The 27,636-nt window shown below is 34.3% G+C and overlaps 1 protein-coding gene across 3 annotated transcripts; it reads right to left on the bottom strand.

Annotated features, from left to right (window-relative positions):
* Positions 1–308: 308 nt before the first annotated feature.
* Positions 309–27,386, bottom strand: LOC103571768 (uninflatable-like protein). Of its 3 annotated transcripts, none has more exons than XM_008550051.2 (13): positions 26,993–27,386; positions 19,072–19,147; positions 17,538–17,565; positions 13,644–13,725; positions 13,389–13,555; positions 12,235–12,378; positions 3,684–12,167; positions 3,501–3,624; positions 3,318–3,380; positions 2,463–2,653; positions 1,194–2,384; positions 998–1,114; positions 309–950 (listed from the first exon to the last, which is right to left on the bottom strand). In XM_008550051.2, the coding sequence occupies exons 2-13, from the start codon at positions 19,141–19,143 to the stop codon at positions 943–945; spliced, it is 10,671 nt and encodes a 3,556-aa protein (XP_008548273.1). In that variant the 5' UTR covers positions 19,144–19,147; positions 26,993–27,386; the 3' UTR covers positions 309–942. The 3 variants fall into 3 exon arrangements, with proteins under 3 accessions (XP_008548273.1, XP_008548272.1, XP_008548274.1); XM_008550050.2 differs by having other exon boundaries at positions 309–930; XM_008550052.2 differs by lacking the exon at positions 3,318–3,380 and having other exon boundaries at positions 309–930.
* Positions 27,387–27,636: the final 250 nt, after the last annotated feature.

Raw genomic sequence — 27,636 nt, 5'->3', positions numbered from 1 at the left:
AAAATTATTTACAACAAAATCATTATTATTATTATTTTTTAACATTTATTTTTGCTTAAACATATCCGAGCTTTTTAAATTTTTGACTCAGTAATAAAGACAGGAGTAAAAATAATTACTAAATACAAAACCACTTTAAGATGTAATAATTTGTTTTATTTATATGTTAGATCAATTCTTGAAATATTTACAAACTTATTTACTTAATAATAGTTACCGTAAATATTACAAAAAAAAAAATAGAAATATGTTTTCATAATTTTTTTTTGTAAATAATTATAACGCTTATTTGTAAGTATATTACAATAACATATATATTTATAACAATGTCTTTCATATATATAAATTTTCTTCGTTAAAATATCTATAGTAACTATAATTATTATAGAGAGATAATAATAATAATAATAATAATTAATAGAGTACAAGTACACAAATCTCTCTCGCACCGGTTAATTAATTTTATATTTCTATAATTAAAGAATATATAAAAACTTCGCTTGCTGATGCAAAGAGTTTTAATAATAATAATCATCAGTGAGTATTAAATTAAAAATATTATAAACAAACTTAAAAAAATTTATCACTCATGATTCCATTCACTCGATTCACTCAGTCCATAGCTTAGGAGAGACTCAGTAAATAAAAAAAAAAAAAACAAGTCGACGGATTGGTGCTAAAGTAATGATCCTGATTGTTTTTATATTTAAATTTAAATCATCACTTCAGGACTTAAGTCGTACATAAAAAACTAATTAATGTACGACCCCCGTCGTAAATGAATTTTAAAAAAATAAAATGAATATTTAAATTTATAAATTTAAAATGAATCGGAAGACATCAATAGACATCATCATCAGTCATTGAGATGCATAAACGAAGTCATTTGTTGTCTTGGTCACTGACCTTCGCTGTCACTGTCGCTTTTGTCTGAAATAAAAATTATGAATCTTATGCGGAAATTCATATAAATTCGTAAAAGCTATTTGAAGCTCACCTTTTTTCCCAGGATACGCGTGACGTTTCAGTCTATCGTAAAGATCATCCTTGGTACCGTAAATGCTGGCATTTGAACGAGCTAAGCTGTTCATTTTACCTCCATTGTGTAGACTCTCTGTAAAAAAATTAGTTAAATCCAAGCTTCCATGACAAACTACCGCGTAAATTTAAAAAAAAAATAAATAGACTGCTACCTTTCATGTAAGTCTCATTGTAAAAATTGGGCATCTCCCAGCCGTCTTCCTCGTCATCATAATAATGAGCATACGTGCTATGATGCGAGGGCGCAATTGATTCAGCATAAGGCGTCGGTGCTCCGTAATAAAAGTTAACTTGCGATCCGTTTTGATCTGTTGCCGGTGTTATCATTTTCTTGGGCTCGCGTTTCCTACTTGCGCGGACGCAAATCATCCATACCAGGAGCACGATGAAAATAATAAGTATAATACCTCCAGAAACACCCCCAATAATGTAGAAGAATTCTGATTTTTCGGTGCAGTGTTTGCCAGTGAAGCTACCGCTGCATCTACAAGAAGGCTGCCCACGACTGTCTTTCATGCAGACTCCTTCGTTGTCGCAGTAGCCTGTGCAGACGTCAGTACAAACAGACCCAGTGCCATTGTACCCAGGTTTGCACTCGCATTTGAATTCGCTGGTCTCTGGTATCAGCAGACAGTAAGCATTGGCATCGCAGTGCATTTCTTCTCCACTCATTTCACATGGATTAGTACATTCGGCTTTGCTGGTACCACCTGGTCCTTTGGTGCTGGTGTTGGGAGGACAAGGTATACAGAAGGTTTGCTGTGGTTCTGATTGATAAGTGCCCTTCTTGCACTGTATGCACTCATTCAATGTGCCATTGAGATGGGTACCGGGTTCACAAACAGGCAGTGAACATTCTTCAACAGCTGCTGATCCCATATTGGGTGTAGTTCTGCCTAGCGGACAGGCTTGGCAAGCAGCCTGTACTCCCTGGGTTCGATAAGTACCTCGTGGACAAGGCTCACATTTACCTTCGACTGCCAACTGTTGTCCTGATCCACACTCATCGCGACACTCTTCATGAGACACTGCCTCGGCAGTTCTCGTAGTTTTACCGAGTCCGCAAAGAAGACATGAAAAACTTCCTTCATTCGGTTGGTAAAATCCGTGACCGCAGCTACGACACAGTCCAGCTGCGTCGTCGTAATATTTACCAGCTGGACAACGTTCCTTACAATCGGCCGCGCTTCGTGCTCCTGGTCCTATTGTAACGCTGGACCTTCCGGCTATCACTGGACAGCTGCTACATTTAAGCTGACCTGATTCACTTTGATAAGTTCCAACTGGACATGACACACATTTATTTGTTGACTCGTCGTAGTAACTTCCCACCGCGCATGGAACTGTTAGTGTTCATAAAATTAATTTATTAATTAGCTAATTATTTTTTAAAACTAAAAATTAATTTTATAAATAATTACCGCAGTCAGGTGCCATGACGACTTGTCCAACGGGACAAGCATAGTCGGATTCCAGTAACAGTGACGCTGGATCTGGTACAGTATTGGGTAAAATATCGTTTACGTCAAATTGATCTTCCTCGAGAATTAATTTTTCAAGTAGACTGTGTACCGTTGCTCGTTCATTCGAGTTTGTGTTTTGAATCGGATCACTGTGAAAATAATTTATCTTTTATTATTATACGGTATTAATATTTATGATAAAGCTCTTGCATCATAAAACATAATTTATTAATTATTAATGCTATTGCTATGTACAGCCGTTATGCGTTGGCGCCGTTAAAAACAAGCCACCATATTGTTATCTCCTTCCTGTCTAATTAATCTTATATGACATTTATGTTAATTACAATGTATATTTTAATTTATGTTGTTCCTAAAATATATATATAAGTAGAAAGAGTAAATTAGGCCATAAAAAAAAATTCAAAGTATTAAAGCTCAACTTTTTTTGAGTCACCAAATGAGTACATGGTGTCAAAATTTTTCACAGTATACCCAGCGATGAAAAAAAAAATTAAAAAAAATTCGAAGGACTGATTGGAAATTTGAAATTTTTTTTTATAAATTTTTAGTGGCCCAGATTACCCTTTAGTGTCCATACTGCCCCGTTGTATTTAAAAAAAATTTTTGGCCTATTTTACCCTTTCTCGTCCCTATACAATTTTAAAAATTATTAAGTTAGTAAACGTGCAAATAAACGTTCCGATAATTTGAGGGACTTATTTTAAAATTTTAATTGACTTGTGTATTATTGTGTAATCGGTAGATGAGTGAGTTGTTTTTTTTTCTAATTCGCGCAGCAAATTGTCTTACTTTATTGCAGGGAATGCAATCTCCACTTGATAGGTATCACTTCCTTGACGAGCGTGTCTCGTTCTGAGTAAAACAATTAATATTTATAATAGTAATAACAGTAAAAAATTATTTAGCTCTATTTAAGGTCTTAAAATAGGTGAAAAAAATAATAACAACTATGAAATGTATGAAGAAACTTACGGTTCAGCTGGTACGGCTGCTGAAATCGTGTAAATTCCTCCGTCGTCATCAGTAGTTTCGCGGGCAACACGTGCTCTGTGGTCACACTGGACGTCGATGTCCAAGTTCTTACATTCCCGGGTGCCTAAAAAAGATTATTGAGTTTTAATATATCTTTTTTTGGTATAAATTAATTCAAATTACCTTCTAGAGAGTAAGAACAGAAATTCCAATCTCTGTTCAGTGCGTTGACAGCATTTCGGACTTTCTGTTTAAGGACACCTTGACCCGCTTCATTACACAGCACCGATGTAGGGAAATTCATTTTTATTCTGAAGACTCTCTGTGCTGGAGTTGCTGCCGTACAAGCGGGATAAACAACTGGCAAACTAGGATCATTGGTAGGGCGCCAGAATCCTTCGGCGCCGCATGTGTAGAATTTAGGAACTTCCTGAGAAAATCTAAGACCTGAATTACAAGATATTTCGCAGACTTTGAATTGCCCTCCTGAGCCCCAGTCCTTGCACAGTTGCGTTCCTCCAATGGGATCTGCAAGTTCTGGACAAAAGTCCGAGAGAACATAAACCTTGAAGTTGCAGCTGGCTGAGTTGCCGGCTTGGTCGTAAGCAACATAACTGATGTCATAAGTTCCCCATAGTAGAGTCTGTCCAGATCGATGCCCACTTTTTTCTTGTACCTTGACCACTCCAACATTGTCTGAAAAATGAGGCTCATCCCAATTAACAATTGACGATCCATTTTTGGCAATGACCCACAAGTCTCCAGGACAATGTTCAACTTTTGGTGGAATTTTGTCTGCTTCAAGTTGTTGGCATTTAGAACCTCCGTAGCCAGGTGGGCAGATTCGTTGTCCGCAGTGTGAAGGAACAACTCTCTCGACACCTCCAACAGTCTCGTCGTAACCTGCCCAGGTCAATACGAGACCTGGATACAAAACCGGCTCAGTTCGGCAATCACGTACTTGCTTCTGAATTTCGTTGGTCACGTGCAGTGCTCGAGACCATACTTGTATTTTGGTCAAATGTCCCTGGAATCCAGATTCAGTGTAGCCCTTTGTATTTTCTCCTTGTGGTTTTCCTAAAACTGTCCAAGCATAAGGTGGTATGCTTCTTCCACTACCGTATCCTTCTGTTTTACTGGCAATCAATCCTTCTGTTATCAGAATTAATTCACCGCCATTATCTCCATTCCAAACTACTGCTACATGATGCCACTGTCCGTCGTTCATGGTAGCGTATTCTCTAAACGGCAAATAAACATCCTGAAGATCATGGAACAAAGAAACCTGGACTCCATTGCTGTGAGCTTGAATCATCGCACGTCGATTTGTCGGCACATGAGGTGACGAAACACTGTACAATGTGAAAAATATTCCCGCTTCATCTTTCTGAGTAAATTGCACCCACATTGCGACGGTTAAACTCTTCTGCGCACCTGTGAAGAATGGTATCACTTGTGCAGCGCTACTTCTCGTTGGATCAGTAAAGTACAGATCATAGTCAACTTGTATGGATTTTCTGCAATCGTCACCAGTTAAATTAAATGGACATTGACAGAAGAATTTTCCGGTCAAATCAATACACGTGGCAGAAGGCGGGCATGAATTTTCTTTACAGTCAATAATGTCATCTTCACAAGTCTTTCCTGTGTAGCCCGGTGGACAGACACACATGAATCCAGGTCCATTGTCAATGCAAGTAGCACCATTTTTACAAGCACCCGCTTGACAAGCATCATACTCATACTGACAACCGATTCCTGTATAATCATCTGGGCATGTGCAGTTTAAGCCTGATCCAAAGTCTTGGCATTTTCCCATGTGCATACATGGATTGCCGATGCATCTTTCTGGAGCTGTTTCACATTGCTTGCCATCAGTGCCTGAAGGACACACACAGAAGTAATCGAGGAACAAATCGACGCACATTGCGTCATTTTGACATGGTCTGTTTAGACACATTCCTACATCTTGCTCGCATGTGTTGCCAGTCCATCCTTCAGGACAAACACATTTGTAGCCACCTACTTCGTCGCGACACGTAGCACCATTTAGACAAGGATTCGAAGCACAGTCATCAATATTAACTTCGCAAATTTCACCCGTGTATCCCTCGCGACAGTGACACAGGAATTTATTGTCCAAGTCAACGCAACGATCTGTACCCACTGGATTACAAGGATCGCTTAAGCATTCATCGATCTCAGCTTCACATTGTAAACCGACAAAACCGGGCCTGCATTGGCAAACGAAACCGTCAAGTTCATCAATGCAAGTAGCACCGTTTTGACACGGTTCTGAGGCGCAATCATCAATAGTGTGTTGGCACTGCTGACCCGTGTAACCCGGTTCACAAGTACAAGTATACCCACCAATCTGATCAAGACACTGGCCATTATTCTTACAAGGTTTACTTGCGCACTCATTGATATTTGTTTCGCAAGCGGCGCCTGTCCATCCGGGATGACAATTGCATTCATGATGAAACAGTTTGTCGATACAAATTCCATTTAAGCATGGGTTGCCTGAACACAAATCGATTTTCTCATGACAACGTTTACCCGTAAATCCTGGTGGGCAGTCACACGTAAAATCGGCAACTAAATCCGTACAGTTGGCGCCCAATAAACAAGGTCGTTCTGCACAGTCATCAGTGTTTATTTCACAACTCTGGCCCTCCCAACCGGGTAAGCAATCGCACTTATAACGACCTTGCTGTAATGCCACACAGGTTGCACCATTGTTACACGGATTTCCGGCTGCAGTGCATGGATTTATCGTTATGTCACAGTCAACACCAGTGTATCCGGATCTGCATAAACACGTGTAATTATTAAATCCTGGTTCGTCTTTGCACATAGCACGCTCTGGGCAAGTATCATTAGCGCAATCAGATTTCTCTTCCTGGCAATTAATACCCGAATAGCCGACGGCACACTGGCATCGATATCCCTGGGGTAAATCGATACAAGTTGCTCCGTTGTAACAAGGCTGTGATGCGCATTCATCGATGTCTATTTCACAACGTCTTCCGGAAAATCCAGCCGGACAGAAGCATTGGACACCATGACCCATTGGTAAACATAGTCCGCCATGTTTACAAACCGACTCAGTACAAGTTACTGGTTTACATGCTTCGCGACCTGTCGCTCCTGGCTTATCAGTGTACATGTCCGTAGGACACTCCATGCAAGTGGTAGCACCATGTTGAGCTTGATAGAAATTTTTAGGACACTGTGCACAAGGCGCAAGACCTGTATCTGAATACATACCAGGTGCACATTTAGGTCGACAGCGATCACGTCCTGGTGCTGCTGGTTGGTATGTAAATGTACCTGCTGGACAAGTTTGACAGTCTTTGTAACCACCAATTGGTGGTTCACCAGTGTAACTATTTCTTGGACACTCTAGACAAGGTACTAGACCAGTAGGTGAATATGTTCCGTATCCACAGACTGGTACGCAGTCGTCAATACTTTTAGAGCCTTGTTCTTTGGTGTAAGTACCAAATGGACAGCGTAAACATGAACCCTGACGGTCGCTATTTTGATAAAATCCTTTCGGACAGGATGTACACATCTTTTGTTTTTCACCTGCGAAAGTTCCTGCAGGACAATGAAGACATCTTGGTACATCTGCAGTATCCATATTAAGAACTTCACCGATGCTGCAAGTAAAGCCGCGTGAAATTGATGATTTGAGAGCACGAAGTGGTGGACATTGGTTGCCTATAGAAGAGACATTCAGCAGCGGTTCTATTACTGCACTGGCATGTGGCACAGACAGATCAAAGATCAAGTTTAATGTTGATCCACACAAATCGTACAGCTGCGGCTGACGTACTGCTGGTACAATTACCAAGACAAAGTCCATCTTCAAAACGTTTTCTTCCAATAGCGATGGCATTGATCGTATAAATGAAACATTCATATTTACATTTACTGCCGAACAACGCTGCGTTAAAATATTATTCAATCCCATATAATACTGTGCCATCAAGTCTTGGTACTGAGGAAGACATGTTTTGGAAACTGCCCCATTAGCTCGATAAGTTACTGAAGCTATTACATGATAATCTGCTTGTTGGGTATTTTCTGAAACACAATCGGGAACGACGGATGTTGGGGACCAGTGTTTGATCGGATCGCAAGTGAATGTTTTCGTTGGCGCACCATCAGTAAATCGGTAGCCCGATCTACAGGTCGCGATACACTGGAGAGCTTTGTCACCAGGTGCACACTTCAACCCTCCGTTGGCCGGTGGTTTGAGTTCCCAATCGACGCAAGGAGTTGCCTGTACTGACACTTGGAAGTGACACGAAGCACGATTGCCACTTGAGTCTGTTGCATAGACAGTGACGTTTTCAAATCCTCCAATAGGAATTACTGCCCGTTCTGGTAAAAATGTCACTGCAACTGCTCCTGAAGCATCAGTTGTATTTATTCGTCTGCGTGTTTCATTGAAATTTACTGTATAGCTGTCTTGACGATCAACTAATTCAATAACATAACTTTGTGGGCAACTTAGTTTAGGCGGCGTTATATCGGGTACTGTAATATTTATTTCACAAATAGCGACATTTCCATCGTAATCAAACGCCACATACTTAACTACCGTGTCTTCAAAAACTCTTATTGGCGTTTTGAAACTCTGCGGTTTTACTTCTAAACGTGCTATGCTGCCACTATTATCAACAGCAGTCGGTTCTGTGAAATTTACTGGCAGTAATTCACCGTCAGATCCTTTTTGTACCATAATTGGTTGTTGAGGGCAGTTTTGGAAAACAGGCGGTTCATTGTCAACACAAGGTGAAAAGCCATAGTCATACCCAAGTAGCGGTTCTACTACTGGTTCCTCACAACCCATCAATTCAAATTTCAAACACGCATTGTCCATATAACTGACAATACCCAAAATAACAAAACGTGCTTGGACATATTTTGGTAGAGTAATCATCGCTAACTCACCATAATTACCAGGATCACGCATTGTCAAATTGAAATTCGGGAAATATACGACGTAATTTTCATTTTCAGACTGTTTATAAAAGAACCGTATTTCTGTGGGCCGCCCTACTATGTCATTAGTAATAACTCCTTTGACCAGAATTGCTTTTACTCTGAAAACTTGACCCAAATCAACGCTGACGTAAGTAAATGGTTCTTGTTTCCCACACCAACCTGTTACAGAATTAAGCCTGATATGTTTAGCTTCATAATTAGGTCTTTCTGATGTGGCATTTATTGCTGAGTCAGGAATACGTCCCGATGCAAGACCCAGTGGTTTAACAACCCGGCATTCGGGTTCGCGTTGACAAACAATAGGACGTGGATTAATAAGAATATAACCCGGACGATTGCACCCGAATTGTACTTCAGAACCCTGTTCATAGCTTCGAGCTATTTGGATACCATCACTCGGCCTTCCAGGATCTTCACAGACTGGTCCTTCGCATCTCAAGTCACCGAAATCCCACACTCCGTTTGCTTGACAACGTACTACATTGTCATGGCGATTAGTTTGACCCGCGAGTTTAAAAGTATCCTGGCAACCGAAGAAAAATGATGACTGATACTTAGTATCAGCATATTGTCCATACTCAGCACCAGGAGTTGATAGAGGTTTTCCACAGTTAGCTCTTGGGCATGCTGGCTGGAATCCCGAGAGCCAATAGTCCGGCAAACCTGGTTTTGGATCATACACACACTGTCTGAAGCCAGCAGTAGCAGTGTTACGTAAATAACGTCCTGAATTACCACATTTCAATGTGACATTTTGTCCAAAAGGTACCAGAACACTTGACTCGTCAGTCCTGATCACCGAAAGACCTTCATTTTTGTCATCTGGCAGCGATACACACTTGGCAAATTGACACTCTGGCGTCGTTCCATTCCAAGCTCCACTTGACGTACAAATAACAGCCGAGGATCCTGCGAGAACGTAACCAAAGTTACACTGGAATTTAATGACGTCTCCAAAATGGAATTGGTCTTTGGTAGTCAATATTTTTCCATTTTCCGGAGCCGCTAAGTTTGGACACATTACTGGCACACATGTTTTGTTACGTTGATACAAATCGCCATCTCGTTCGCCATTTTCTGATCTAGCGATCAGGAATCCGGCCGTTCCATTGCCTTTGTACAATTCGTAGCCTGTGTTACACATACATGAATAGCTTCCAGGGCTGTTGATGCACTTTTGATGACATCCACCATTATTGTTAGCACACTCATTAATATCAGTGCACTCAAGTCGCGTACAACCCATCATTTCAAGCTTGATACAAGGCGCTCCTACATAATCCTGAATACGGAACCTTATATATCTTGCCTCAATGAGAACCGGTAGGTTCAAAATGGACAGAATTGGCTCAACAGTTCTAAATTCAACAGGCGTTCCATCAGGGTTAGTGTAGTCCTTAAACGCGTCAGTTAAATCATCAGTATACTGAATACGTATTGCAGAAGTGAATGCGACACTACTATCCGATCTGGCGACAACTTGGGTTCGGAATCCGCGGATAATTGTCGGAGCTTTCATATCAATCATTACCCAATTCATACCACGTTCCAAATCATTACCACACCAGCCGTCTCCGCTGTTCAGTCGCACTCCACTCTTAGTGTATCCATTCTCTGAGCTGCTTACTGTAATAGATTCATCCGGAATGCCGCCATTGATCAAACCCAAGTCGCCAACCAACCGGCAGTCCATTGCGGGACTAAAACCTGATTTGCATTTACAAGCAAAAGCACCAGGTGTGTTCACACATTCAGTTGACGCTAAATCACACTGACTTGATGCACATTCGTTTATATCCTCACACGAAGGAACGTTTTCGAATCTTTGTTCTGCTCCGCAGGTTATTATGTTTGATCCTGTAAGCTTGTAGCCACGATTACATTGTACTCGTGCTTCATCTCCGTAAAAATATTCCCTGGTGGTGTCTACTAGAAAACCATTCTTCAGATTTGGTAGAATTGCACACTTGGCACGTGAACAAGTTGGAACATTGTCTGACCATGTGCCATTTGACATACAGAGAATAACCGGGTGGCCAGTACGAACGTAACCGGGTTCACATTCAAATCTTACAATGGTACCGTAGCTTCTACCTCCACCATTTAAAATCGTAATATTAGCATTGGGTGCTTCAGGCAATGGAGCGCACTGTGAAGCTAAACACGAGGGTTTCTTTTCCCATCTCCCATCAGCCAAACAAGAAATCTTTTCAGTCGGTCGTCCTGATGAGAAAGCAAAACCTGCGTAACATTGATAAGTCGCGAGTCCGCGGTATGTTACATTAGATGAACCAATTGAAAATCCATTGTCTATTTGCGGGACAGGTCCACAATAAACTTCTTGACATTTAGGAATGTACGTTACTGACCAATTGCCACCTTGTAAACACTCAGTTGTAATTTTCGGCTTACCCGTAGCGAATTCTTGACCAAGAGGACACGAGAAAGTTATTACTGTACCAAATGCGGTATCCCGACTGCTTGCCAAAGCACCTTCACCTGGTAAAAGATGAGGACAGTCTGCAGAGAAGGTTGCTTGCCATCCGGGTGCACTTCTCAGTGCATCAGAAACAAACCTTATAAGCATTTCACCGCTTTCTGCAGTCAGAGTTATTTTTGGACGTGTGTTGGAAGTGAAACCATTTCCAGAGTGCAGTCTTAGACCATTAGTATTTGATCCGTCGTAGACTTGAACGTAGTCCGTGTTGTGAACATTGAAGTTGGTGAATTTCAGAGACAGAGCAACGCCTTTTGGATTTTTCACACGATAAAGACACTCTTGGTTATTGGGATAATCATTAAGACCGTAAGAAGGTGATTGCACGGTGCCATTTAGTGCAACAATTGTAGCGCGACATCCTTGAGTATAGCGAATACTAAAACCACGACGTGAGTCGCCCAATGAGGTCTTGAAGTAGAGGTAGAGGTTGTTGCTGGTTGATATGATGACTGTAGGGTTGTCTTGGGTCTTACCGGTTAGACGAGCGATCGGACGACTCATCGGCGACTCTCCGTCACGCACCAGAATGTAGTCACGATTGGTTTGCAAGTCAAGTTCTTCAATTTCAACGGAAATGATTCGACCCGGCTGAGCTTGGAGGATGTACAGGCACTCAAGACCACCTGGATAATTTTGCGGATATCCTGGTGATGTTAATACTTGTCCTTGAGGTGTAGCGCGTAATATTCCACCACATGTTTGCGGCTCAGTTTTCCAAGACGCACGGAAACCTTTACGCTCAACTGATCCATCAGTACTGAATTTAATTATCATGAAATTCGATGCTGACACAAAACGTTTATTAGCTAACTCTTCTTTTCCCGATAGTGTTGCCAAGTTAACAGACTTTTCTTCCGTCCGTCCACCAACTAAAATCTGCACGATATCAAAACTCTTCTCTGTTTCGAATTCTTGAAACTGCAGAAGAATATTGTGACCCTGTGGACCTTCTAATGTCCATTTACAATTACTCAGCGGTGTGTATTTATGCGGGTAATTCGGGCTTTCTACAACGTCACCGCTGCTTGCCATGTAATATTGACAATTGTTCGGGCAATCTATTTCATCGGAATAATCACCGCAGTCATCTTGTTTGTCGCATTTAAACACAGAGTTTATGCATTTGCCATTCGAACAATGAAATGATCCTGAAAATTTTTATTCATATAACACACAATAGATAATTTCATTTTTTTTAAATTATATTTATTTTACCTGCTGGACATGCATTTGCTTTACACATAAACGGTAATAATGATTCACATGTTGTCAGTTCCCACGACTGTTGCTGATCATCAGTGATTGCAAAGTCTACACATTCACCTGATTTTGGATCCGGTTGTTTCGAAGCCCAGAAACCTGAAAACAATCATTCCAATAAGACTATTATTTTTTTCACGATAATTCGAAGGTCGAGGGGGGTAAAATGGGCCATCAAGAAAATTTTAAGTCTAAATAAATTTAAAAAATGACATTTAATTTTAAAAATAATTTGAGAGTCGTAGAAAAAAATATTTTGAGAAAATTTTAATTATTCATGTACTCAGTGAGTTTTTAAAATTATTATATAAATAGAGACAGAGGAAGTGAGTGCAGAGTTATGCAAATTTCCGGGATTACCTCAAGCTCGCGTGAATCTCACTTCTCATTATTATATCTATAGTCTACGGCACCACAATTGTCAGATAAAAGTATATAAATTAAATGAATAGAGAAAAGTGTGTCTTGGTGCCATCGAGACTAACGCAAATGCTAGTTCCGCATTTCCGCGACCTCGATACGATCACCGCTTTTAAATAGCGTGTTTACGTGTATCAATGTATCATCCTCACAATTAAATATATACCTATTTATATATACTCTCTTTAATATCTATAGTATTTAAACTCTATCCCGTTTTATCTTAAACACACCAACAATTTTAATAACAATCATTTTCATCCTGATAAAAGTAATTAAAAAAACGAAATCGTAAAAGCGAGACGGTTTATTTATTTATTTTATAGTTAGACATATTATGTTTCATAAATTTTAATTCGAGCAAAATGAGCATGAAGTAATGAGAAAAAAGTTTATTGTCATAATAATTTAGATTTTATCTTTTATTCCATGGGAATTTCATTCTTATCGCAGTTATTCGATAATAGTTATAATAGACCGTATTAAATAATTTTTAAATTTCAAATTTCCCGCTAAAATTTTTTTAAATTTTAAAATATGTAGACATCAAATTTTAGAAGTTTACGGATAATTTTGAACTCGTCTAGTCTTCAAAAAAAAATAATTTTTCAAAAAAAAAAAAAAAAAAAAAAAAAAAAAAAAAAAATAAATAAATAAATAAATAAATAAATAAATAAATAAATAAATACCTGCATATTGAGAAACGAGCATTCCTGCAGCAGACTCCAATGTATTTGTCCTTAAATCATCCAGAGAGGCCAAACCTAGCCAATACTTGTCTAAATGTTTTCCTACAATACTCGCAGACATGTTATTCTCACTGTATGACTCAACCACCATCAACTCACTTCCGTATCTACATTAAAAAAAAAAAAAAAATTAATTGTTGCTATGGCTCACTTACTTTGTGGCAATTTAAATAAATATCAAGTCGCTCAACGAACCTTCGGCATAATTCAGCGGCTTTTTCCCATGAGTGTTTGATGTTGAAAAATTTATAGCAATATATTCCTCTGAGCTCCCAACCTGCGTGATTAAAATATGATAAGAGAAACGGGAATAAAGTCAATACCAGTGAAATTTAAATAAAGCATACTGTGGGTAGGACGATGCAGGAAAATAAATTGACGGCGGGTTTTTTTAACATTCTCATCAAGTGTAACATGATAATTAGGCTTTAAGACAAGTTAAATATAAAGAAGCGATTGAAAATAAAATATATGAATTTATTTAAAAGATGGAAAAGTATATACACGCGAAGAATGAAAAAGTTTTGAAAGAAATCTTCGATAATTTTCAAATTTTCGATATTCTGGAGCAATTTTTTTTTAAATTTTTTATCGAGCCGATTTTTGGAGGTGTTCGGAAAATATGAGACTCAAAAAATAAATTTGAAAACCGGTTAATCCTGCAGGTCAACCCCAAAACTTCCCGCTTCGATCTTAAAGATTAAGAAAAGAACCTCAACAATTTTTCTAGATCTGTTTCGATGACCCTCATATCGGTTGATTTGTTCGAAAGATATCGTAAGACAGAAACTTGCACACACCCACACATGGACGATCATCCAGAAGTAGGCAGAATAATTTCCTAAGACCTCAAAGGTCGAGATCTGATGAAAACTCGATTTTCGAAAATCGGACTGAAAGTCCTTTTTTGAAATTTTTAATTTTCATAGTGAAGTTAAAAAAATAGTTTTTTTTTGGGCCACCCTAATATATATATGTATATATATTTATATACAGTATAAAAGAAAATACATGGCAGTGATGAAGAGAAAGGTGATCGACCGTTAGGAATATTCTTCCGAAAGGCGGCTAGTGACCCATTACATATACCATACTCATACATTATTACGTATATATGTGTATATTGACGTACGTAGACGACAGAAAGACAGAGAAAACGAGAAAAGAGACTCAGAAAGTCTCGATTCAAGTCTCGACCTCGATCGTTTTTAGTGCGACGCACGAGTAAACGCGATCGAGCTAAAGGATGAGTATATATAACACACAAAAGCTTGTCAATGTGTACATATATATGTGTATTTTCATATTTTATAGGTATACCACACACACAGTGTAGAATTTTATAAGTCTCACGTGCTGTGGATAGAAATCGAGGAGGTGAAATGCCGATTTCGACTTTGGCATCTTTATTCTTTTCTTTTATTCCTTATTTATGTCTTTTTACATTTGTATATATACATATACTTAGTTTCATATTGTCTGTTGTTTAATGCAAATGGGTTACGGACACAATAACCCAATAATGCTTCATTTGACAGTTTCATTTATTTTTTACAAACAAAATAATTATATATCATTATATTATTAATTACTAATATTTATATCACCGTAATTTTTTTTCCAATGACTGAATGAATGAAATAATTATACTCTAGACTGTATGATGTATAACGGATACAAAACAATTTACTCTACCGCTAAATATTTACTTGTTACTGTATTTATTTTTTTACATTTTCAAATTATTGGCATTTGAATATTTTCGCGCGCTTTTTAAAAAATTTATTTTTAATTCAAATAAATTAAATGTTGGGAATAATGGGGGGGGGGGGGGTAAATAATAATTTTAGTACCTAATTTAAATGGTAATTAACGAAAAGAAATTTTTATTTCCTCGTAGTACTCATTGTAAATAAATAATAAAGTGAAATTTAAATTGTCAAGGTATTTGAAAAAAAATTTAAATAAATACCAAGAGAAAATATTCAAACGCATAGTATATTAATAAACACTCCGCCAATACTCGATCCATTACGTCACTGTAATTTTTTTAGCCTCACACTCAACATAAAGACTTTTACTTCTCTCGAAAGGTCAACTGGGCATACGGTACATTCTGCAGCTTCTCTCTCTCTCTCTACTCTTTAGTAATCACATAACTATTTTCCAATCCATTCATCGTCTCTAAAAATTTTCATTTACTGTAAATAATTACAGTTCTCCTCATTGTTTATCTCTCATATGTATAAAATTTTGAAATTTTTAATCAATCGCTCAGCAGACCGCAACTACAGCCCGATATAAAATCACGAGTTTTAAAGTAATTCGTGTTAAGACCTGAGGGAATAATGAAATTTAATGATTTAAAGACCAACACAATAATGATGATGCTGCTGAAAGTTTGATGCAGCGAATTTTACTATAGACCGTCATACCGACTCATCACTAAAGAATGTCGTTCTTCTTCTTCTTTCTCATACTTTTTTTGATAAAAAAATTTTAAATCCATTCTTTAACCCGTTAAAAATTTTATTTTTAATTATCAGTCTTAAACCTACAATCTTAAAGGTCATAATCTATAAAATCTTCAATTTTAAATTTCCCGCGAAAATTTAAAATTTAAAAAAAAAGCAAAGTTATTGTTTTCGGTCTGGTTTTCGAAAATTGAGTTTTCATCAGATCTCGAGACTTTGCAATCATTTTTTCGGCATTAAATATAAACTGAAAAAAATTTGCTGAGTGAACGCGGATTAAATCAGGAGTAAAATTCACTCCGAGGGGAGTTTATTTTAAAATTAAAATTCCGAATCAGAGCGATCGCGGATTGAAATAAAATCCTCAATTATTCCGAGTCCACTTGTAATTTTTGTGCATTAAAAAAAAAATTTAACACTTGTTAATTGAAAAAATTTGGGTACGTTATTTTATAACTGAATGAAGAATATATCCAAACAATAAATAATGAAATTTAAAAAAGTACACGGATAATAATTTTAATAATAAAATTATATAAGACGTTTGTTAATTAGAGTGATGAGAAAAAATGAATTTTTATTCATACATATATATATGTAATTTTGAACAAGTATGTAATATATGTAATGTTACGAATAATTAGTTAATTAATAACAATAGTACACAGGGTTGCGTTAACATAAAAAAAAAAAAAATGATAATTCGCACGCTTGACAACTCTGTTCTACTTTTTTTATTCCGAAGGTGTTATATGCTATTATATTATATAGTGAACAATAATGTAGGTTGCGTTGTATGTATAAATATATGTGTGTAGTGAAGATACTGTTTTTTTGCCGTTAGAGTTGGGTTTTAAAACCGAGTTATATGTAGTCAACTGTGTCCATTTTATGAATTCATTCTTTCTTTATTTAATTTATATATTTGTTCTTTCTGTCTTTATTCACTGAGTCGTCTTGATCCGCGTTTGATGTGATTCAGCCTCGTTAAACTCTTAACTTGGCTCCATTACATTTCCTACTTTTAAGTTCCTCTTTCTCAATGACATTCTTTAATGACTATTCTACATTCTTTGATTTTATATGTGTCATCTGATGGTTTACGATACACGATGCTTTCTTCCTCATTATTTCCTTCTTAACTTTTTTATTTTTAAATTACACTTTTTTTATGGTAATTAATTAGTAATTAATTTCCGTTTCTATTTAATTTTTAAAACATACTTTACTAGACTTTTAAATTTTAAATTTAGGACTACATTTTATCTCAAATCTCATAAAAAAAAAAATTTCTAGAATGTGAAAATGTAATATATTTTTTTACTGCATTTTATTTTCCATTGGAAATAAAAATGGAGTTGAGGCTCCTCTGTAAAAAAACCCTGGGAAAAATAATTTTTCAAGTTTCTAGAAAAATGTGTCGGTATATAATATATATATTATAAATTTTCTCAAGTTAGAAATAAAAAAGAATGAAAATAAACTGCCCGTCAAGGTTTAAGTAGAGGTACAGGTACACGGTACAGGTTCATAGAACTTTAGGGTCTGGTATTTTCTTTATATTGTACATAAAAGAACAGGAAGAGGAGGAGATGTCAAAGGTAAAATAACTTACCATTTGGACAGGTGAAGACATTGGAAACCTGTTGAATAAAAATAATAGTTAATAAAATTAAATTAAAAATAATAAACTAGGGGAAAAAAATATATAAGACACCATTTTTAAAACAATGAAAATTTTTTTTTGTTAAAAAATGTTTGGGGTTTTTAAATAAAAGTAGGGCAAGATTATCTGGGGCAACATGGCCACTCGAAAATTTATGATTCTAGTTAGCAGATAATTAAAAATTTTCGGATTTTTTTTTTTTTAAAAATCGATGACAAAAAAAAAACTAAAAAAATGCACATGTAGAAAATTAAAAAATCTAGAGGTGCAATTTTTTAAAAATATTTTTTTTTTATAAATGATCATTATTTAAAAAATTATTAGACGTCAGCTAACTTTAGAATCCTGAAAATTTTTCCGTTATTTGAATTCTTAATTGAAGGTTGGAAAAATTGACTTGGAGGTAAAATGGGCGACGATTTAAATTGAATCAATGGATTATTTTTTATCTGTCAAAAATGGTGTCTTCTTTTGCTTATGCCGCGACTTAAAAATAATTTATAAAAATGAAAGTTCAATAGATAGAAAAATGTATATAAAAAAAAAAATTTTGTAATAAAGGAATGAAATTACAGTGACACAACTGTTGATGCATTCCAACGAGATCGAGTACAAAACTCAAGTCTTGTCTTTAGTGCGAGTACTATACGCAATTGTATTAAATAAAAATACATACACATTGCAAGTGAACCACAGGCATAAGAGTACGAGTTAAGTACAAAACGCAATGCAACGGTTAATGTTACGTTTTAAACCTCGGGTAAAAAGGCTAGAGCAAGTGAATAAACGTACTAAGCTACAAAAAATTACTATTAACGTTTTTTTTCATGTCCAAGCTTATACGCTCGCTTTCGATATTAGTACATTCTTAATAGAGAAACAATTTTTAAAAAATTAAATAAAAGGGAAAATTTGAAATGAAAAATAAAAATGATATAAATTTATATAGTAATTCATTATATATAATTTTATCTGCGCAATTTATTATTTTTTATATTGTAGTTATTCTGTCTTTAATACAAGAGAATAAAAATCTCGTGTATTATTAATTTCCGGCCGAGTTTTTAAATTCAGTATACTTCGGCATATGTGTAATATATAATATGTGCATAAAGTCTCGTGGTCTCGCTTTCACCTGTTGCAGTTACCACGTTTGATATTAATTTTTTTATACATATGTATATTATATGTTGTATACTTTGCACTTTGTTTATATATATATAGTGATTAGGTAGTAAGATAAAATTATCAAATCTGGTAGCGTTAAATAATATTTTGTTTCTCATGACAAACTTCCGTAATTAGGAAATAAATAATTACAATACGGATTTTAAATACTAAGTAAGGATACGTCAACTCAGTCTCGCTTAGCGCAAGATAAAATTGAAAGGGTGTAAAAATTGAAAGAAGTATTAATTTTATTATAATTAATAATTAAAAGTTGACTATATTAAAAATTTTAAGTAATTAATAAATCAATTACCTGAGACGATGCTGTTTGGAGATGGCACAAGAGTACGGCGACCCAAATGGTCGCCACTGCTCTTATCAACATTTTTCTGTAACATAAAAAAAAAATATTTTAAAAATTGAAGGTCAATTTAAAGATCGAGGGCTGATGTGGGAACGGTTTAATGAGAAATTCTGAGGATTTGTTGTTGATGTGGTCGGTATTGGTATTGTTATTATTGTAGAGCCCGAAAGGTTTTTTTTTTTAAGAAAAAGAGGATGTCGGACAGGTCGGTTGCAGGGTCGGATGCACCGCTAGTCCGTCATCCCTATAGACGTATAATAACCGGTCTCTTATATACCAGACCTTTTGTACATATATTCTCGGCAGTGTTTCTAAGGTAATTTAAGTACGTGCTCGATCTCTTCCAGCTTGTTTTATTGTGTACTAGCAGTTTCAAGCCACTTCACTGCCCGTCGATTTTATTTTTTTAAAAATTTATATTTCCTTATTACAAACTTCATGTTATTGTAAAAAAACGATAATTACAGCTAAACCAACACAGATATCGTAAAAATGCATATAAACTATTTTGTAGCTGATTAAATTTTCTATAAAAAGTGTGTCATAACATTTTTACATACATCTAATTATTTCGGAGTAAATGCGCTTTGAAGTACGAGAATATATATAAATTAATTGATTTCATATTTATTTAACTCATAACTTTAGAAAAATCAGAGATACGTTAATAAGTCTAAGGACCTTTTTTGTAGGAAATTAAATTTCCTACAACTTTTGTTTCAAACATTTTCTCATGAAATCAATAGATTCGCTTATTATTCAATAAGATCGATTACTTGTTTATAGTCACGGATTTTTAAATAAAAAAATTGATTTGAAGAAAAGAATAAAATTTATTCAAGCAATTGTTAATTTATTAAATGAATACTTAAGTAGATATTCATACATTTAAATAAATAAATAATAATAATATTACGGTATTTTAATAAGTATATTATAATTTATTATATTTATGAGTCATATTGTTCATCGGCATTCTATCATCCGGTTAAAATAAATTCCTTACGGTTTCTGATCGGTAAAATTGTTAAGCTATATATATATATATATATATATATATGTTCAAATTACGTTCAGTATAACGGAAAAACATGATAAATATAGATGAATATATTAAATTATCTCATTAGCGATACAAATGATTGCGCTGAAGCCCATCAATAGTTTAATAAATAATTGATAACTTTTCTGGCATAAATAAATTTTTGATGCCTCTGACTTTGATTAATAAAATTTATCAGCCGTAGAAATGGAGAAGAATGAGAATTATTAAATAATAGTGATAGACTGATAAAAAGGATGGCTGGTTATTAAAACCACATGGAATTTTTGTACGCAACAATAGTGACGCAAGGCAATTTAACTAAACCTCATTTGTATATTCTAGTATGACTATTATATATATGTATATTTTTTTCTTTACTCTGTAGTATAATACCTATATTTATTATTGTTATTGTTATTATAGTTATAGTTGTGTAGCGTTCGTGGGAAGCCAGTACGGTAACAAAATAATTGTCGTTGATCTCGAAAGTTGCCCATCCGCGGCGATTAACTTGTCGTCCGTTGAAATAAAATTTTTCGCAATATTGCAATAATACAAAGCATTGTTTTTATACATTTATATCACACTATAAAGTACCTTGGTAATATAATGATGATAATAAGAAATTACGGATTGTTTATTCGTGCGGTTCGCATACATATTTTCTCGCCAAGTGATGGAAGTGAATAAGTTGGAACGAATCGCGTGAGACTTAGTAACTTAAAATATATATGTACATACATACATTTATGTTTTTTTGTTCAATGTATTATTTTTAGTATTTGGAAGATCTATTTCAAAATACAGAGTCGAAAAAATACGTAATTTCTTCTCAGCCGAAAAGTGACTGAGGCAGTGAATATTAGGCTGCAAAGTGGCTGACAATTGACTCTAAAAAAAATCGAAAATAAGATGATTCAATTTTTTGGTCGATTTTCGGCCTTTTTATTACGAATAATAAAATTTCGGCGTGCTTTCGGTCAGCTTTCAGTCTCTTTTGATAAAATTCTACGATTTCAGTGTGATTTTGGATAAATTTAGGCCTTATTGAATAAAATTCATGCCTATCTAGTTAACTCGAAGGTTCTTGGTTCGAATCCAGGCCGCGGTATTTTTTTAATCGAGTAATAAATCTAAAATTTAATAATTGATAATTCGATAATATTTTCTATCACTTTAAATTGACCGCCAAATAAATTGATCGTAGGTATTAAGTCATAACTTGTCTGTCACGAACTACATCTTCATATGCTTCACTAGTCGAAAATTTTTTTTATCAAAAGCAGCTTCAATTCTTTCTTGGGCTTCTTTTTAAATTTTTATTTCGCTCTTTTTTAAATAATTTCATCAAATTGATGCTTAGCAAAGTAGAACTACCGGTTCTGGACACTCGAAGTACCTGTTTGGACACTAAGGATTTCGATGTGATTCATAAAATTCGCAAAAACATAACACATGTTTTTATCGACATCAGACAGGGGAAAGGAAAAAACTCAAAATGAAGCTCGAAAAAAGTCTACTTCATTTATTTTACTAATTTTTTTTTTTGAATTCCCAACTACTCGGTATCAATATGAGCTTTAAAAATTTTAATAAGGGGCATTTTGGAATTTCCTAAAAAATATTAAAAATATCATTTTTCAAAAAAATTTTTGATATTCTTCAAATATCAAAATATACAAATTAAAAAATGGCGCATCATATTTTTATCTGTCGGTATAAAATTAACAACAAATAAGTAAATAACGGTAATAATATGGCTTTAAAGCTCCTCATACTATTACAAATGAAAAAATATATAAAAATAAGTATCGAGTCCCCCTTGACTTGGTTCATCTTTCCCGTCCCCCATCAGCCATAGAAACCGGTATGACGAACTCGTTCGTATTATATGAAGCCTTGAGTTAACTTCCGTACACTAATCCTTCAAAGGTGAAAATTAATCTACTTCTAATAATCAAAACCCTCTTGAAAACTTAATTTTCAAACAAATAAAAAATATTCGTTCGCTGATAAATCGACTGATCACTCACGTAGAAATGAAAAGATAATTGAGTTTGTGCCGTACACCGTACGCTATATAAGTAAAAAAAAAAAAAATAAATAAATAAAACTAAAATTAGAAGATAAGTACTGAATAGTGTAGAAAGTGGTATTCGGATAGTCCGTTAGCTCGTGGGCAATAACGGTTGTATAAAAAGCGAACAATGACTTCCCAGGTTCTCGGTTATAGTGTCGGTACTGGTAGACACGTTAAACCATACCAAGATTATGTATTACTTTTTATGTATGACTTTAAATATACCCATATCCACCGTTTTATTTACCTGCTAAGTCATATCAACGTTGTAATTTGGCGCGAAAACATTTTATCGCTGCCTATACTCACCTTCACTTTACAATTATATGTACATATATGTATGTGTGCGCACACATGAGCATGTAGATATGCATATGTGTATAAAGCTTTTATCACTAAGAGTATGTAAGTGAGCTCCTCAGAATACTAGGCCAAAGAACGGTGATTACGCCTGTGATAATTTAACTTCCGGATTAGCAAAACCGACTGAACTACATTTAAACATTTAATCCCCTATGATGTAGCTTAACTAGCCATTCTTATAAATTTTTTATAACATTGTTTCATTTTCAAAGTTTAAATAACTTTCACTGCAGACTATATCTGAAGTGTAAATACTTTTGTCATAACATTTGAAAATTATATAAAATATATATATATATAGTAATTTTGCAGATGTATGGTTTTACTTATTTTCGGTTTTTAAACTCGGAAAATAAATATCCAATACTGATTATTTTTTTTTAAATTCACGCGGGAATTTTGAAAAAATTTAAATGGTGCCGGTTTTTTTTTCTTGACAAAAAATTATTGTAATTAGATGGCGGCAAAAATTTACTTTTCAAATAATTAAAAAAAGCGAAATAATTAATTTTTGAAATTTAAAAAAATTTTGGATTGAATTTTTATGTCTGTAAATGGAAGTTTATAATCACTTTAAAAATAGTTGTTTCAAATATATATCGAGTGTGTGAAACAAAAAATAACTTGTTATTTTATAAAAACATGGGATTTTATCACCAGCAATAAATTTTTCTTTATCGAGATGTTTGAATTCTTGTGAAAATTTATGATATTGACGTACTGGTGTCTCTAAATGGCAAATAAAAATATTTAAAAATAATGCAAAAAATATAAAGATAAATTATACAAAAAATATTTTACGTGAGCGTTTTTATCGGACATTAATTATCTCGAACAATGGGTAAATAGCAATGGAATACGACCTAAAGCCTCGGGGAGTGTTGCGACAATTTCATTGATTGGTTCATTGAATTTCTCTATAGTACTTTTTACTATATTTTTTTGTAATTTATTTTATTTATCTAAGCATTTTATTTTCCATCAGCTATAAATTATTTTATTTGCACTCGGAAACTCACTGAAGTTTTTATTGCAGAACGAAATAGATAAACTCAGTGAAGTGGTGGCTGTAATTTTAACCCAGATTGCAATGTTCCGAGTTTGAGTTGCATACATAATACAGCTGACTAAATAACTCGTGCATTCCATCAGCTGAATTATTTTCCATCTTGTATTGAAGCTTGAAGCTGCAACTAACGGTTAGCAAAGTCTCCGCCTCGTCTTTATTTTCTTCCAGTATCACTGACATTTTTAATCTCTCGAACAACCGGTAATTACTACGGTACTAACTATTTTTCAAATTCATTTTTTACATTGACAATTAACATTCTGTTGTAAATTCTTTTCATTATTTAGCTTAATAATTATAGGACATTACACATCTAGGTAGAAAAGTGGGACATTTCAACCCGTGTGTGTAATTGCTTACTAGGCATATTCATAATTATATGCCATTGCGGTTTTAATCTTTTTTTTTTTAATAATATTTATTTTAAGTTTTTCTAATGACTTTTTGCGGGATAATTTAAAAAAAAAAAATTTCTTAAAACTGAAAAAATTTTTTTTTTTCAAAATAATGCAAACAATTTTTGGCGCCAAAAAATCTACATTTAAATTTAAATTTGAATAGAGGTAATAATTTTCATTAGAAATTTTTTTCTTTCCCCATTAAAAAAATTTCAGCTATGACTTTAATTAATAAAAAAAAAAAAATTGTGTTTATTCATGCCCGTGGGATTTATGACGTGACATAATAAAATAATGTAAATAAACTTGCATTATGATCATATAAAAAATTTTGTAATAGGAATACAACAGTATGTAGATTCATATGACAAATGTAATATCAATGACGAAACGGTAAATCGATTACAATCGTAATCGATTAAAACATAATCACGAACGGCTGAAAGAACCGTTGCTTCATTGTCGTGATAAACACGGATAATAATTTCCGCTACCTTACAAGGATTTGTTAAGGCTTATCTTGCCCCACTTCCTCCTTCCTCTCATTCTTTGTCATTTCGAGCAAAAAAAAATTTTTATATTTATTAGTCGACATATTTATTAAATTTTACATACAAAGGTCAAGATCTGAGCTTTCTATCGTAGAGCCGTATCACCAAGATATCGTCCGGCTTAACAAGTTTTTTGATATTAACATTGATCAAACAAGTTTTTCCCGTACAATTATTCAAATAATCACTTCAGTCGTCATTCCCTCGTTTATAAATTTGTATTTTACCGCTCAATTTATTTTTTATAAGATTTTTTTTTTTTTTCAAATATTCAAGATGTCCTGAATTGAGCATAAAATTTTTGGATTTTTTTTTTTAAACTATATAAGATAAAAAAAAATATTCTGAAAAATTGCACTTATAGTTTATAAAATTTTCTAAATGTGCATATTTTTAGTTTATTTTTTTTTGCAACTGCTTCGTTGAAAAAATAAATCAAAAATTTTTAATTGTCTGTTGACCAGAGTTATAAATACTTTTGACTTCTATTGGAATAATTTTGAAAAAAAAAAAAAAAAACATATTTCAGTGTAATTTATGACTTTTATATAGTTATGATATTGAGCCGTGGATTAGTATAAGTACAAAACGAGTAGACTAACCAGAACCGGACTTTAAGTCGCGGAGAGAAAGCCGCGGGAGAAATTTCACAAAGATTAGTGAGAAAAATACCAGTATTTAAACTTTATCGAACTTTAAAATGCTATCACCATTTATAGTAATCAACAATATCAAATCCTATGTATTCTAAACCTTTATCTAGAAGTCATATATTTATTTCGAATTTATTAATACTCTGGATAAAATAATTATCATATTATTTTACAAAATTTAAAAATGTATAAATTAATTACATAAAATTCATAAAAAAAAAAAAAAAAAAAATGTAAATAGAAAGTACGCATAATTTTTAAACAGTATCTACATAAACAGCTTGAGGTTAAATTTCTCACGGCTCACGATTTATTATATATCACAAATATATAACATAAAAAAAAATAATTTTTAAGTAAACACCTTGCAACCGATCGTGCGTGTTTTTCCTCCACTCTTTTATATACAGCACATATTGCTGATGAAGTTCGTCGACCGAGACGAGATACAGTCACAGGAAATTAAAACACGTGGACATTGAAAATCTTTACATTTGCATACTTTTTCAAATCGAAATCCTACAGAATTATTTATATATTTTCTTCGACAAAAAAATTCTTTTGTAAAATATATCATTACCATATATATTTATATTTTGATTCACTACAATATAAATTTATATATACATCCATATATATTCATGAGATAATGCCTTTCTAATTTTCCAACTGCATTACAACCAAGAAATGTAAGACTTTAAAATCCCTGATGATTCCACGCGAACGCACAGGTATGTAATGGACCAAAGGGTGTGGCGATTGTTTTATAATTTATACATATATATTTTTTTTCATTCCCAAGTTTCCAAGACTACAAACATTAGACATCATTTAGTCTACACTTTCGAATACACTAAAAAAATAGCTTTTGTAAAAACAATATTTTCTAAAGCAGTAAATCAAACAAATTACTATTTTCCATATTTCCATGGAAAAATGATTTTCCTGACAGAAAACCGAAATTTTCCACTGCTTCAAAAAAGCAGATCATATTTTGAGCTAAGCTGCGATTTCTTCGCTTAAGAACAAGATTTTACTTGAAATCTTGAAATGTTTCCACCGAAAATTCATCAAATTGAAAATTTCTTGTAGTAAGAAAATATATTTCTAAGAGCTATTTTTTTTCCGTGTAAAGTATGCGTTAAATAGGCGTTTTGTGCATCCGTTCGCCCACCTTAAAGCCGCGTAATATAATGCTGCCTACAAAAGACTACTTTTATCTTTAGCTTTTACCTTCGTACTTTATATATATATACATACATATATATACAACTAAATGATCATGACAGTACATTCACATCAGTAAGACTTCCTTTTTCGCTTTACAAAACTCAACCAACCAACCAACCTCCATCATTTCACAATAATTCACGTCTACATATTATATTCGTTTATATATATATGTACATATATATATATTACTTTTATACAGATATCCTCGGCCTTGGATACACGATTTTACTCATGCGACACAAAGAAAAACCACAAAGCGTGGGTGAAAAAAATCCTCATGTATTTATTAATTATAGATTTTAATTTCCTGGCGTTACAACAAATTCGCTACTTTAATTCTCTATAATTAATTAATTAAAATTTATTTATTTACTCACTAATAATGACCATTAGTAAGATAATTTTTTTACCGTTTCAATACTACTGCTACTAATAATAATAATAATAAAAAAAAATTACAATAAATAAATAGACTTACATTAGCCGGTGCGTTCACCTCCTTCTCAAGAAATAGTCCTTACGAGGCACATGAACACTTATAGTACGAGTCTATTCAATATATATTTTTTACTGAGACTCGAGTTGATTAAAACTACACAAGACTGCTTTTCACTGCTCACTGATAACGCAATAATTCAAGATAATAAATAAATATTCACAAATAAGTGGAGTAGTTTCGAATATTGATCAAGGATCGGTAAAATAATTTTTGAATCGCGAATATTCTTCAGGGTCACGGAGCTCTTTTCCTCCGGCCCGGCGATACTAAACTGAGGAGGGCCGTTCCAGACAACCTAAGATTGCCCAGGTGCTCAGGTGAACGAAGACGGCGAGTGGCGAAGGCTGTTTTACCTGCTCAGACTCTACAGCTCTATACTACTACACTACTACTGGTAATACTACTACTTAAACTACTACTACTACTACTACTACTACTACTTTTGCTTGCATATAAACTCAAGACGGTGTAAGTTGTAAGTTGAAGAATAAAAAAGTACAAGAAGAGGAATAAAAGGTGAGGTTGGTTACGCAGAAGGAGGTGGAACTCGGGAACAATCGGTATTACTCGGCTTAAAACTTGTCAGTGTGTTGCCCACTCTCTGGTTCTTAGGTATCTGGCTT

The sequence above is a fragment of the Microplitis demolitor genome, chromosome 10 (genome assembly GCF_026212275.2).
Source record: "Microplitis demolitor isolate Queensland-Clemson2020A chromosome 10, iyMicDemo2.1a, whole genome shotgun sequence".
Classification (NCBI taxonomy): domain Eukaryota; kingdom Metazoa; phylum Arthropoda; class Insecta; order Hymenoptera; family Braconidae; genus Microplitis; species Microplitis demolitor.
This window is presented reverse-complemented; position numbering and strand designations above follow the sequence as displayed.

Bases quoted from the DNA above. Each gene is read 5' to 3' on its own strand.
- LOC103571768 (XM_008550050.2), bottom strand. From the start codon at position 19,143: ATGTTGATAAGAGCAGTGGCGACCATTTGGGTCGCCGTACTCTTGTGC. The intron at 13,556-13,643 runs GTTCGTTGAGCG...TTTTTAATGTAG, and splicing joins GCCGCTGAATTATGCCGAAG to ATACGGAAGTGAGTTGATGG. The intron at 3,381-3,500 runs GTAAGTTTCTTC...TGTTTTACTCAG, and splicing joins GCAGCCGTACCAGCTGAACC to AACGAGACACGCTCGTCAAG.